The 13,396-nt window shown below is 42.6% G+C and overlaps 1 protein-coding gene across 1 annotated transcript; it reads left to right on the forward strand.

Moving 5' to 3' along the window:
• The first annotated feature begins 281 nt into the window (after positions 1 to 281).
• Positions 282 to 13,206, forward strand: LOC135548197 (E3 ubiquitin-protein ligase Praja-2-like). Its single transcript, XM_064977542.1, has 9 exons — positions 282 to 338; positions 5,009 to 5,203; positions 5,638 to 6,673; positions 7,134 to 7,295; positions 8,052 to 8,237; positions 8,454 to 8,565; positions 11,165 to 11,279; positions 12,292 to 12,407; positions 12,656 to 13,206. The coding sequence occupies exons 2-9, from the start codon at positions 5,011 to 5,013 to the stop codon at positions 12,779 to 12,781; spliced, it is 2,046 nt and encodes a 681-aa protein (XP_064833614.1). The 5' UTR covers positions 282 to 338; positions 5,009 to 5,010; the 3' UTR covers positions 12,782 to 13,206.
• Positions 13,207 to 13,396: the final 190 nt, after the last annotated feature.

Below are 13,396 nucleotides of genomic sequence, written 5' to 3' on the forward strand. Positions count from 1 at the left end.
CATGTTTTTTCTTTGTATTATATTTTACAAGATCTAATGAGTTATATTACCCTACACTCATTTCACATTTCCACAAACGTCAAAGTGTTCCCTTTCAAATGGTATCAAGAATATGCATATCCCTGATTCAGGTCCTGAGCTACAGGATGTTAGGTTTGGGTATGTCATTTTAGGCGAAAATTGAAAAAAGGGGGCGGATCCCTAAGAGGCTGCCGATTGCCAGTGCTGTTTTGGCAACTGATTGGACAAATCCTATCATATGACACTAAGTTTGCCGATGACGTTGGCTTACTGTTTTTTTTTCGCAGTTTCGGACGGAGAGAAAGCCTGGGGGACAGGTAATACAGAGATCACTTTGAATAATGGATGTCGCTATAGGTTAAAAGAAACAAGCAATATTGGGACCGGTAATGTTTGATTAATAACAAGTGGACCGTTTTGTCCCTTGGCGTTTGGAAATTGCTAGCTAACTGGACGAGGAAGAAGCTCTTTTGACAAGCTAGCCAGCATAACACGATACCGTTAGCTTGCTAACGTTAGGCCAAGGCCATGGGTTTTTTCGTGTACTAAACACGAATCTTATTTTCTGAAAATACACCCTAATAATCTGTCAACTAGCAGCCACATAACCAGCTGACTAGATTGACTTCTGTTATCGTAAACTATAGCTATTTGTCTTGGGTGCTGTGCAATTTATCTAGCTAGCGAATGACGTCAGTAAAACAACTTTGCAACCAAGCTGGCTAGACAACAATGGCAAGCCGGTTTCAATAATTATGTAGTTAGCTACGCTATTGCTTATTCCGTTTCATTGCTGTCGAGTTTGCTTAAATGTAACAAAGTGTTTGTTTGCTATTCGCTTGCTATCAAGCTAGCTTGTAAAATAATTGTATCAACTAAATTGGTGTCCTTTACAGTCTTGTGACATGCAGGAGACCAGGTTCGAACTAAGTCAGTCACCAAGAGGTCATGGCTAGAAGGGATCTAGTTCTTGTCAGATTTGACTTTTTGTATCAGGTTAGGCTAATTAACGCAGCAGTTGAGGATAATTCATGTAGCAGGTTGGGATAAATAAACCGTCACAAGAGCAAGATTAAATAGGGAGTGGAAAGGCTATCAGAAGGGTTATGCCAGGGCATTTCAACTATATTCTTATGGGGGCCTTCTAACTCAGCCTGTGATCATCATAGAGGGGAACATAAGGCACGCCAATGCGCCATAGAGTCTGAGCATTCAAGAATGGTGTCATAATTTAAACATGCCACATTGGCTTCAAAAACGGCCAGAAGTTTGTTTACCACAGTGAGTGTTTGATTCTCTGTTCTCCAGGATGTTGTCTCTGGTTTTGAATCTAAATTTTATTAGCTCCATTTTAAAACTGAATATGAATTCATCTGAGATGTTTATATATGAAAATTTGATAATTTCAAGTTTATCAGTTGTAAACTTGATACAGACGATGAATGCAACATCTACCATATTGAAATCAAATATATCAATATTGAACGGATTGAATTTTAAAATTAAATGCAATATTTATTCAATTCAGTTTCAAATCATGGAATGAAAGTTACATTTCTGAATTCCATGATTCAATTTGTGCATTACAAATTCAAAAATATTCAATTCAATATCCTAATACAAATAAAGAAATATGGAATTCAAATGCAATTTTTGTTGGCACTGAAATCACTTCATATAGGCCTATCATTTGTTGGGATAATTTAACTGTTCGTACTGAATTTGGTAGTATAAAACTTCTCCCCTTTCATGTCAATTTTGGTCACATCTGTAGCTAGTTGAACAATTGTTTTAGCAAGTCCATGAATGTCCATGAATGTTTACTTTGCTTTCATGTCATGTTAATCCTATTTGTTGTTTTGCTTGTATTTGCTAACTTTTCCAGACTGTTTTTAAGTGTAAAGAAGGCCTCCACTAATGTTATGGTTTGCAGCAGTGTTTCTTGTATCTGGATCAAAGCTATAACAAAAAAAATGCAGTTATTCTCACACTAACTCTTTTTAGACAAATAGGTCTATTCTGAATGTTTCTTACATATTTACTTATGTTGAATAAATATCTCAAAAGTACCTCATTTGATTTAGCTTATTTGTTAGACATATTTGTGACAATATACACTTCAAACTAGTCAAATTTCCAGAGTGAGCTCTCTGGCACTTTTAATGATATGACCCATTTTATACATAGAAATTAGGTCATTAACCAATCACATCCCTCCTTTAGGATTAAACATTCAACAAATTACCAGCAGAGGGAGTCCCCTTTGAATCCATTTTCCAATTCACTGTGTTGGTGGTGCTTACAAAATGTCATCAAATCTTCAGAATTAGTAGTGAGCCCACTGGAAATCTGATGTACTTGTAGAGTATATTGTTCTGAACAATGTCTTCAAATGAACAAAATCAAAAAGGATACTTTTGAGATGTTTTATTTAACTAGGCAAGTCCGTTAGGAACAAATTCTTATTTACAATGACTGACTACACCGGCCAAACTCTGATGCTGGGCCAATTGTGCACCGCCCCAAGGGACTCCCAATTACTGCCGGTTGTGATACAACCTGGATATTAACATTCATATTTTTTATGTTGAATGAATACATTTCATGTGAAATTCTATTTCAGAATTTAGACATACTCCATATGTTAGAGCACACTATAAATATTATGAACCAAGATGTATGCATCATGTACAGTTCACAGATCATAGGGTCTTACAGGAGGCATGTAAACATTGCATTCGGAAAGTATCTAGGCCTCTTGACTTTTTCCATGTTTTGTAATGTTACAGCATTGCTCTAAAATTGATTGTTGTTTTTCCTCCTCATCAATGTACCAACACTACCCTATAATTACAAAGCAAAAACAGGTTTTTAGACATTTTTGCAAATGTGTACTTTTTTTTTTTACTGAGATCACATTTACACAAGTATTCAGACCCTTTACTCAGTAATTTGTTGAAGCACCTTTGGCAGCGATGACAGCCTTGAGTCTTCTTGGGTATGATGCTATCAGCTTGGCACACCTGTATTTGAGGAGTTTCTCCCATTCTTCTCTGCAGATCCTCTCAAGCTCTGTCAGGTTGGATGGGGAGTGTCGCTGCACAGCTATTTTCAGGTCTCTCCAGAGATGTTCCATCAAATTCAAGTCCAGGCTCTGGCTGGGCCACTCAAGGACATTCAGAGACTTGTCCCGAAGCCACTCCTGCGTTGTCTTGGCTGTGTGCCTAGTGTCGTCCTGTTGGAAGGGGAACCTTCGCCTCAGTCTGAGGTCCTGATCTCTCTGGATGAGGTTTTCATCAAGGATGTATCTGTACATGTATGAAACATGAACACACTAGCTAGCTCCATTTGAACAACTGACTCGAGAAATAAGCCTGCAGCAGACGTGATACCCTCTGTCATTGAAACGCCTTCTCAACAAACTGCCGACACAGGCTGTGAACAAGCGGTTTGGTGGCATTCTCTCTTTACTCTGTCGCCACCATGCTCAACTCTATGTACAATAACCACTACTTCGATGCAGATAAGAAACTGGGTTTACGTGAAATGTTACATACACCGCTGGACAAGATGGAAACTGCCACATTGACAGTGCACACTGAGGAAGAGAAGCCACGGACAGACAGCTGGAACGTCACTGCTTGACATGTATGATGAAATCCTGGTTGAGAATGAAACAAATGAACAATGAAACAGCACAGCAAGTAAGTGAAAGAAATAGGTTTTGATTGTTTTACTGGTAATGGGGACATATGTGAATGCCAACAACTTTTTGATCTCTCTCTCTCCGTATGTGTGTAACCGTTTATTTAACTAGGGAAGTCCGTTAACAATTTTATTTACAATGACTGCCTACCCTGGCCAAACCCAGACAACACTGGGCCAATTGTGCGCCGCCGCCCTATGAAGACTCCCAATCACGGCCGGATGTGATACAGACTGGATTCGAACCAGGGACTGTAGTGAAGCCTCTTGCACTGAGATGCAGTGCCTTAGACCTCTGTGTCCGTGTGTGTCTTAACTATTTAACTACTAGAGTGCTTAAAAGGACGCAAAAAAATTTAATATCGGTATCAGTTTTTTTGGCAAGGAAAATATCGGTATCGGCCAAAAATGTTATCGGTGCATCACTACTGTCAGAGTGACCATTGGGCACCTGGTCACTTCCTTGACCAAGGCCCTTCTCCCCCGGTTACTTAGTTTGGCCAGGTGGCTAGCTCTAGGAAGAGTGTTGGTGGTTCCAAACTTCTTCCATTTAAGACTGATGGAGGCCACTGTGTTCTTGGGAACCTTCAATGCTGCAGAAATGTTTTTGTACCCTTCCCCAAATCTGTGCCTCCTGTCTTGGAGCTCTACGGACAATTCCTTTGACCTCATGGCTTGGTTTTTGCTCTGACATGCACTGTCAACTGTGGGATGTTTTATATAGACAGGTGTGTGCCTTTCTAAATCATGTCCAATCAATTAAATTTACCACAGGTGGACTCCAATCAGTTGTAGAAACATCTCAGGGATGATCAATGGAAACAGGATGCACCTGAGCTCAATTTCGATTCTCATAGCAAAGGGTCTGAATACTTATGTAAATAAGGTATTTCTGTTTATTTTCACTTTGTCATTATGGGGTATTGTGTGAAGATTGAAGGGGGATCCTTTTTTTGAATAAGGCTGTAACATAACAATGTGATAAAAGGGAAGGGCTGTTAATACTTAGTGACTGTACTCTAGGGCTGAAGTCACTTTCATCAGGATCTAAAAAAAAATGTTTGCAATGCAAATGTAGAAAGCATGTTAAACATTCTTCCTTTCAATTAAGTTTCTATGTGAGAATTGCCAGAATAATCTGAGGTACCAAAAATATTTTTGGCTTTGCTGGCATCGAATTACCCAGTTGGTTTAATCGAACCTGAAAGTAGACCATCAGTCACTCTTAGAAAAACAAGGTTGCCAAATTAAAAGTTGCAATGTTGTTATTTTCTCTCTGTAGTGATGGGTCAGGAAGCTGGCAAGCCAGCCTGGCCCAAACCACCTGCTGGACATCAGACAATCACAGGAAGGCGATACGGCAGGAGGCATGCATACGTTAGCTTCCGTCCAACCTCTGCCAAGCACAGGAACCCAGCCAGCGTGGAGGATTGGCCCGATATGGAAATGGACGGTGTCCGTAGAGCGCATTCCATATGTACGTTCACGGTGCAATAGATAAATACGACTAAGTCCCATTTGCAGTGTATTGAATAGCTGAGGGACAAGCTTGTAGGCTATTTGAGTCAGGCCTATATTTCTACATGATATCAAGGTCAACAAATCAATTGAAGATATGTTTATTATTTCTTTGACATCATGGCAGACCACTAAGCAACTCCTGTAGTGAGCAGCAGCATGTGAGTAAGTGCTGCACCCACTGCATCGGGGCAGGTTTGGATCCATTTATCCTGTGACATGGAATTCAGTGTGAGCAGCTAAGCCTATAAACCCCAATCTGCTCCATAAATGGTGGCTGGCTGGAGCTGCTGCATGCTATGTCAGTATTTAGCAAGTATAATAGTTGTGTATTGGCAAGTCATGGTAATAGTAGATGTTTTAGCTGTAACTAAATGCCTTTCTTCTTTCTAGCTTCAAAAGGAAACATCTCCTCGATGCTTCACGCCATCTTTCCTGTCTCATCGAATTCGGTTCACCCAGAGGTGAACATCAAATCTGGCAAAGATCCTCCCCACAAGAAACAGTCAACTTCTAGGCAGTCATCGGAAGCCCACTCCATCCACTACAAAAAGAGTGACCAACCTGTAGCCTCAGACCAGGACCAAAATGGTGGCTCGAAGAAAAGTGCAGAAGCTAGTGCATGGCCTATCCCCGAGGACGAGGACAGCAACCCTTCTAATTCCAGCATATTGAGCATTGTAAATATTGATGCTTACGAGCCGGACAGTAGTGGCGGCGAGGAGGAGGGGGGACAGGGTTCCGACGCATCTCACGGTCTCCAGAAAAGACTGGATGACATGATCTTCGAGCTGGGTAAAGAGTTTGACTATCTCAGCGGTTTGCACTCGTATTTGTACACACAATCTAGTGAAGGGACGACAGACTGTTCCCTCAGAGACACTGAGTCAGTGAAAGATTCTAGAACAGATCCTAGATCAGATTCTAACACAGAAGAAATCCCTCCTGAGTGGAATATATCAGAACACAACAGGACAGATCACCTGGAAATCAGCACTGAGTTCCGAACACCAGAGGACCTAGCAACTGTTGGCCCCAAAAATCCTGCTGAGTTGGGGAACGACGACCAGAGTGGGACCCAGTCAGAGATGGTGGTTAGGCCCAAAATTCGCAAGCAGACTAGTGAAACACACCTGGAGAAGTGGAAGAGTTCTCATGGCGAGGAGGCACACTGTGGCTCAGCCAAACAGGTCAGCAAGATCAAGTGTGTGTCCGCACCACCATTCTTCCTGACACAAACGGAGAGGCCAAACCAGGAGTTTCTCTTTGATTACCCTCCGACTGATTCATATGGGCTTAGCCCTATAGAGAGGAGGGGTGAATATGGAGAAGCTTGTAGCAAATGTATTTCTGATGATGAAAAGGACATCTGGGAAGAGCTGGAGGACTTCAATGAGACCGGTGTTCCTTTCATGAAGGCTGAGGAAAGGTTTAATATACCTTTATATTGTCATTTTTACATATCACCCTTTTATTGCTTTTAGATTGTAGTAAAATAGTACAAGACCGTGTGTATGTGTGTATATATATTTTATATATAATGGTCAGTGGGATCTAATCATAAGTGTTGGATTTCTGTGATAGGAAAATATCAGTTTAACATTCCACCATAGTTTATCTGCATTTGGAATTATACATAAATGTTAGACAAGGCATTTTCTAGGTCTCTGATGATCATTGACTTTGCAAATCACAATCCTATTGTTGCCTTTCTGTGAAAGTGTGAACACGAAGCTGTCTGTTGTCCTGATAGTGTCAACTGAGGGTTGAGGAAGCGGAGGTTGCTAGCGAAGCGCTTGTGTTTTTACTGCTGAGACCTCTCTGCTAAGCAGATTAGGTGGGGGTGCTTACTAGGTGGACTGACGCATGTGTGTGTTGTGTGTCTGTAGCTCGGAGTGCAGCGAGGGGGAGTGGTCAGCCTTGTGGACCTCGGACTCTGGCCTGGAGAAGGAGCGTGGCTCCAGTCAGGAGAGCTGGGTGACGCTGCCCGGCCTGGATGAACTGCACAGCAGCAGTCTTGAGGACGTCCCCGAGCTCAGCCTGCCCCCTGAGTAAGCAGCAATATACGGGTCACTCCTGATAACTGCAACATAATACAGCGTTATACGGTCACTTATGATAAATGCTATCAATGGCTTGGGAGTGGCCTAAATGCATGTACTAATCTAGAGTAATGCAGATATGAGTAGTTAAATGGGGAAGTATTGAAATTGGGACTGGGGGACCAGTGCATTTAACTATGTATATCTAATGTATACTATATATTCTATAGTGTATAATGTCATTGGTAAGCACAGCCAACCCTCAGACACTTCCATGTGTTAATGCTGTGATGTGGAACCAAGGTGTGGGCTGGAATAACGATTAAGTGGCACAGCAGCACAGTCTCCAAGCAAGGTCTTACATTAATAAATTAAATCAGTTGAGGTAGGCTGAATCATTTCCATGGATAATGATTTGATGATTAACTAGCTAAGATATGCCAACTACTGTACATTTATATCATTTGATCAAATCAAATGTTATTGGTCGCATACATATTTAGGAGATGTTATTGCAGGTGTAGCGAAATCCTTGCTCTTAACTCCAGGAGTGCAGTAATATCTAACAATACACAGAAATAAATACCTGTCTGCATAGCCTACATTTCCAGTTCATACTATTTTTGATTCTCATTTGCAAGAGGAAAAGTTGGTCATGTCCATTTAGGGCACAAAATGGAAATTATTGTTTCTTATTGGACCTGTTTGTCAGTTTTCTTCAGTCTGGTGCCCAATGAAATCAACGTGTGTGTGTGCGCTGTGCAGGGAGCCGACCCCTCTGGAGGAGGGAGAGATACCGTGGTTGATGTACAATGAGGAGACGGGCAGCAGTAGTGACGAAGACCCAGATGGCATGAGTCACTTTGTCCACCCGGGCCTCTTCATCCTGGATGGGAACAACAACCTGGAGGATGACTCCAGCTTGAGTGAGGACCTAGACGCTGAGTGGAGGTGGGGAACAATTTGGAGTTTTAACTCCAAATTGTGAGAGAGAGATTTCTATCGTGATTTTGTGATCATTTTCTGGAGGTGTGTAGAATTTGATGTTTTACTCCTGTAATGTACTTTGATGAGTTGACATTTGCAACATGGTAGATGTATGCAGGGAGGTTTCCTGACCAGGAATAACGTTATCTGTTAAAAAATATATTTTTTGCTTCATCTTAGGTTGCTAGATGACTTTGGAGAGGGCTTTGGGATGGCCCAGGCTATCTCCTATGTGGATCCTCAGCTCCTCACATACATGGCTCTTGAAGAGCGTCTGGCCCAAGCTATGGAGGTAAGGCTAAAACCCTAGACTCTTACTATGACACGAGTCACTCTTATCAAGTCCACATGACACATAAGTGCAGACAGAAAGGTCTTAGGATCATATTTGTTCACCATTCCATCGCTAAATGTTTTTGCTTCAAGTGTGCTTTTCAAGATTGTGCCATCCTATGTTGACACATTGAGCTCCTGCTCATCTGACCTGGAGTTTATGATGCTAAACTACCGCCCCCTCCCACTATATGCAGAGGGAATTCACGTGTGGTATCACAGCTGTGTACATATCGCCACAAGCAAACACCAAGGTGGCACTCAGCGAACTGTACAAGATCATTAACCAGCAAGACTTGGGTGACTTGAACCTAGCCCGCCTAAAGCAAATTTTCCCAAAATATTACCAACCTGTATCCTTCCCCACAAGAGGATCCGCTGTGCTTGACCATGTATACACAAACATCCGCGATGCGTACAAAGCCTTCCACCGCCCCACTTCGGCCAATCAGATCACGTCTCTCGGTTCCTACTCCACGCCTACAAGCAGCAACTTGAGGGAGCCACCAACACAGATAATAGTGAGGTGCTGGACAGAGAAGGCAGACTCAATGCTGCAGGATTGTTTAGAGAATACTGAATGGAATATGTTCAAAGATTCGTCAACCCAGGACTCATCCATCAACATTGAGGAATACACATTGTCAGTCATAGGCTTTATTAGGAAGTGTGTTGATGTACCCACACTAACAATCCGTACATACTCAAACCGTACATACTCAAATTATTATTATTATATTATTATATTCAAACCAAAAACCCTGGATGAACGGAGATATCCGGACAATGCTGAGAGCCTGTACTGCAGCATTCAATGTCAGCAGAACGAACTCCAACTTAGGATGGCAAAAAGACAGACTCAATCTTGAATTGATTTACGTCCAATCACTCACATCGCATGTGGCAAGGACTACAGACTATCAAAGACTACAAAGGTAAATCCAGCTGTGCGGTACCCACTGACACCTCCCTCCCCGATGCACTTAACACATTCTATATGCTTGCTTCGAGGCAGACGATACAGAGCCATCCAGGAAGATTCTGGGTGACCAGGTGCTTCTACTCTCCGAGGCTGACGTGAGAAACTCAAGTGTGAAGAATCACAGCCGCTGGCTCAGGCATCTTTGGCTGCATCTTCTGAGTGTGTGCTGACCAGCTGGCGGGCGTCTTTTCGGACATCTTCAACCTGTCCCTGGCCTAAGCTGTAGTGTCCACCTGCTTTAAGGAGACCATCATCCCAGTGCCAAAGAAAAACACTCCGTCACGCTAACCTCTGTCATCATGAAGTGCTTCAAGAGGCTGGTCATGGCCCACATCAAGGCCAGCATGCCAGGCACACTGGACCCACTCCAATTTTCCTACTGCTCCCACAGATCCACGAAAGATGGCAGTAACACATTCTGGAGGAAAGGAACAACTACATGAGTGCTGTTTTATTGACAACAGTTCAGCATTCAACACTATTGTTCCATCCAAGCTCGACACCAAACTCAGAGCCCTGGGTCTCGACACTACCCTTTGCAACTGGATCCTGGACTTCCTTATGGACAGACCACAGGCTGTGAGAATTGGCAACAACTCTTCCTCAGCCCTCTGCTGCACTCCGTTTACCTACGACTGCATGAACTTTGCCCCTCACCAACTCGATCACGTTTGCTGACGACACCACGGTTGTAGGCCCGATAACCAACAACGATGAGTCAGCCTATAGGGAGGTGGTAAGTGAACTGGCATTGTGGAGTCATGAGAACAACCTCTCCCTCAACGTCAGCAAAACAAAATAATTTATTGTTGACTTAAGGGAACATTGCCCAATCCACATCAATGGGACTGTAGTAGAGAGATACAAGTTTTAAATTCCTCGGCGTCCACATCACAAGGACTTGTCATGGACCAACAGCAGTGTCTCCACTTCCTAAGGCGGTCCTTTCCAAATACTACCGCTGCACCATCGAGGGCATCCTGACCGGTCGCATCATTGCTTGGTACAGGAATTGCTCCATCCACGACTGCAAGGCCCCACCCATCCAGGACATCTACTCCAAACGGTGGCTGAGGAAAGCACACAGATTCAAGGAACTCGCACACCCCAGCCATGAGCTTGTTCACTCCTTTACCGTCGGGCAGACGCTATCGGAGCATGAGGCCTGACACCAATGGGCTCAAACTGTTTCTATCTATAAGCCATGTGACTGCTGAACACATGAACTGGACTGACCACCTGCTCTGATTTTCCCCACCTTAGCACACAACTGCTGCTACCAGACTTATTATATTGCTCGTGTAAATATTGTACTATAAATTGTGCCTTCCTGTATAATACTTATCCTATAATATCTTTTATTTTGCTTATTGTTGTTGCATTGTCCAGAAGGAACCTGCAAGTGAGCATTTCGTTGGACGACGTATACCATGCATATCCCGTACATACTACTAATAACTTGTTGCTGTCTTGTACCCATTCTTAACAATGTTTACCTACCTACACTTTAATTACATTGTACGCATCCATGTAAATACATAGGGACGTTGGCACCTGATGTTGTTGTGGTTCACAGGCAGCTCTAGCCCACCTGGAGTCCCTGGCCATTGATGTGGAGCAGGCCCACCCTCCGGCTACAGAACAGATTATAGAGTGTCTGCCTCAGATCACCATATTGGAGGACCCCACTGGTAAGTTCACATTGCTAGAAGACCACAGTGGTAGGCCCAAACAGACTAGCCCTTCCCTCTGCTTCCTTTGAATTGGCTGTGTGCAATTTCCCATTTTAGCATTGGCAACAAGAGACTCATCATTCTGGGTGTAAGAGGTGAAATACTGCTAAATGTGCAATACCTTCAAGGATTCTATCAATGTCATAATTCACAATGCTCTTTGAAAAATATCAAGCAAACCCATATTTCCAGTGGTGGAAGGAGTAAGATTAGTTATTTTAATGTTGACATGTGCTAGCTAGTGTAAATGGTCTAGCTAAAGCAGTGGTTAATACCAACATGGAGTGCCTTTTGTATCAGGATCAAAAGGCATATAATTAGTGGGACTGCCACTCTGTAAATCCCCACCCTCAGTCTTGCACTAATTTTTACTATTAGCCGGCTGGACCGGCAATCCATTCCAGACTGACACTGAAGGAAACCAGCTGCTAATATATAGACTCAGAGCACTGTGCTCATTAGTCTGCATGAAATGGATCATAAAGACATCTGCAGGCTGTTTGTCTCAACACATCCATGCATTCCATATGGAAATATTCTGCTGTTACTGATCCAATGTTGATTAAGAAAGGCGATGTGGTGTCACGATAAGAAATAACTCGCCGTGCGTAAAGCAATGAATGAATGATGGGCACATAATGTAAATGTGTCCAGTGTCTCGTCAAGTTTGACACGCCGTGTGTCCCCGGGAATAAATTGCGGTAAGCAGGTGTCGAGATGGCCGCCATTTGTCATGCCGTGTCGGAGCAAGCGGTTCCATCTGTGTGCTTGTGGATCGAGTGAATGGAGCATGATGGAATGTAAACGTGTGGGGCTGTGAATACAGAACAGAGTGGATGAGGCCGGGGCTGCAGAACATGTAGTGACAAATGGCCCAACGCCACTCTCGGACACTTATGATTAGTTCTTCTTGTGTGCCTCTCTTTATCCTTGTCTTTCTCTCTCTCGCCTTTTTCCTTTCTCTCTCTAGGTCAGGAACATTGCTGTGCCATCTGCTGTGGTGAGTACGTCAAAGACGAGATTGCAACCCAGCTGCCGTGCCACCACATGTTCCACAAGATCTGCGTGACTCTCTGGCTCCAAAAGGTATGTGTGACTGACTGAGGGCCTCTGTGTGTGGAGAATAACTGATTGTGAAGCCCATTCAGACTCTCCTTCCTAAAGCCTTTATGTACATGGCCTGTACTGCACATAATCATGTAATTTAAATGTGCTTTAAGTGATGAGGATGGTGGCATCAGCCTATATTCAGTCTAGCTCCTGGTCTGTGTCAATGTATTTCGAGTGATGATATGGAAATGTTTATACTGACTTATGGTATCTTTTCTCTCTAGTCTGGGACTTGCCCTGTCTGTCGTCACATACTGTCGCCTGTTGTCATGGATACCACTGCTAACACCTCGTTTGTGTCGGATCAGGACATCCCACCGTCCAATCACAGCGCAGCCGGAATGCGGTGAATCCACTGGATACCAATCAACAGCCAGAAAAGAGGCCTGTAACGCTTCAATGAAAAATAATTATTATTACTTTTTCTTTCATTGTCGCTCTCTGCAATGTAACTCTATGAATTAGTTCTGCACATGTAAACAAGTTCAAGATCTATGTCTGAGAGACAGTTCAGGCTTATTTTCTGAGAAAATATTATCTGTATAATGTCAAGTCTTTGTTACGAATGTATGTTTTAATGAAGGATATGAAATTAGGAAATTGCAATTTTTGTTTATCCTAGATTTTCGTTAAAGCATTTAAGATTTTACTTGCACATTTTTTTAATACAGATGAAAGCATTGCTTATGTCCCTCACATTGTACTAACTTCAAAATAATTTTGGTTCCCATGTTCAATAAAGTCTGTAGTGTGGGTAAGTCTTGAACTATCAAAACCAATAACTTCCTTACGAAGAGTTTGTATACATCCACTGTAGAAGCCATTCAGATAGTTGTTTCCACAAGAGATTTAGCACACCACCTTTATTTCTCACAATGTAAGTGGATCATCAAATATTTATTCTGAATAAGGATTTCAAAGATAATGGTGTATATTAATTTCTCTACCTTCCTAAATCAGAAATT

This window comes from Oncorhynchus masou, chromosome 11 (assembly GCF_036934945.1).
Source record: "Oncorhynchus masou masou isolate Uvic2021 chromosome 11, UVic_Omas_1.1, whole genome shotgun sequence".
In the NCBI taxonomy this organism is placed as follows: Eukaryota; Metazoa; Chordata; class Actinopteri; order Salmoniformes; family Salmonidae; genus Oncorhynchus; species Oncorhynchus masou.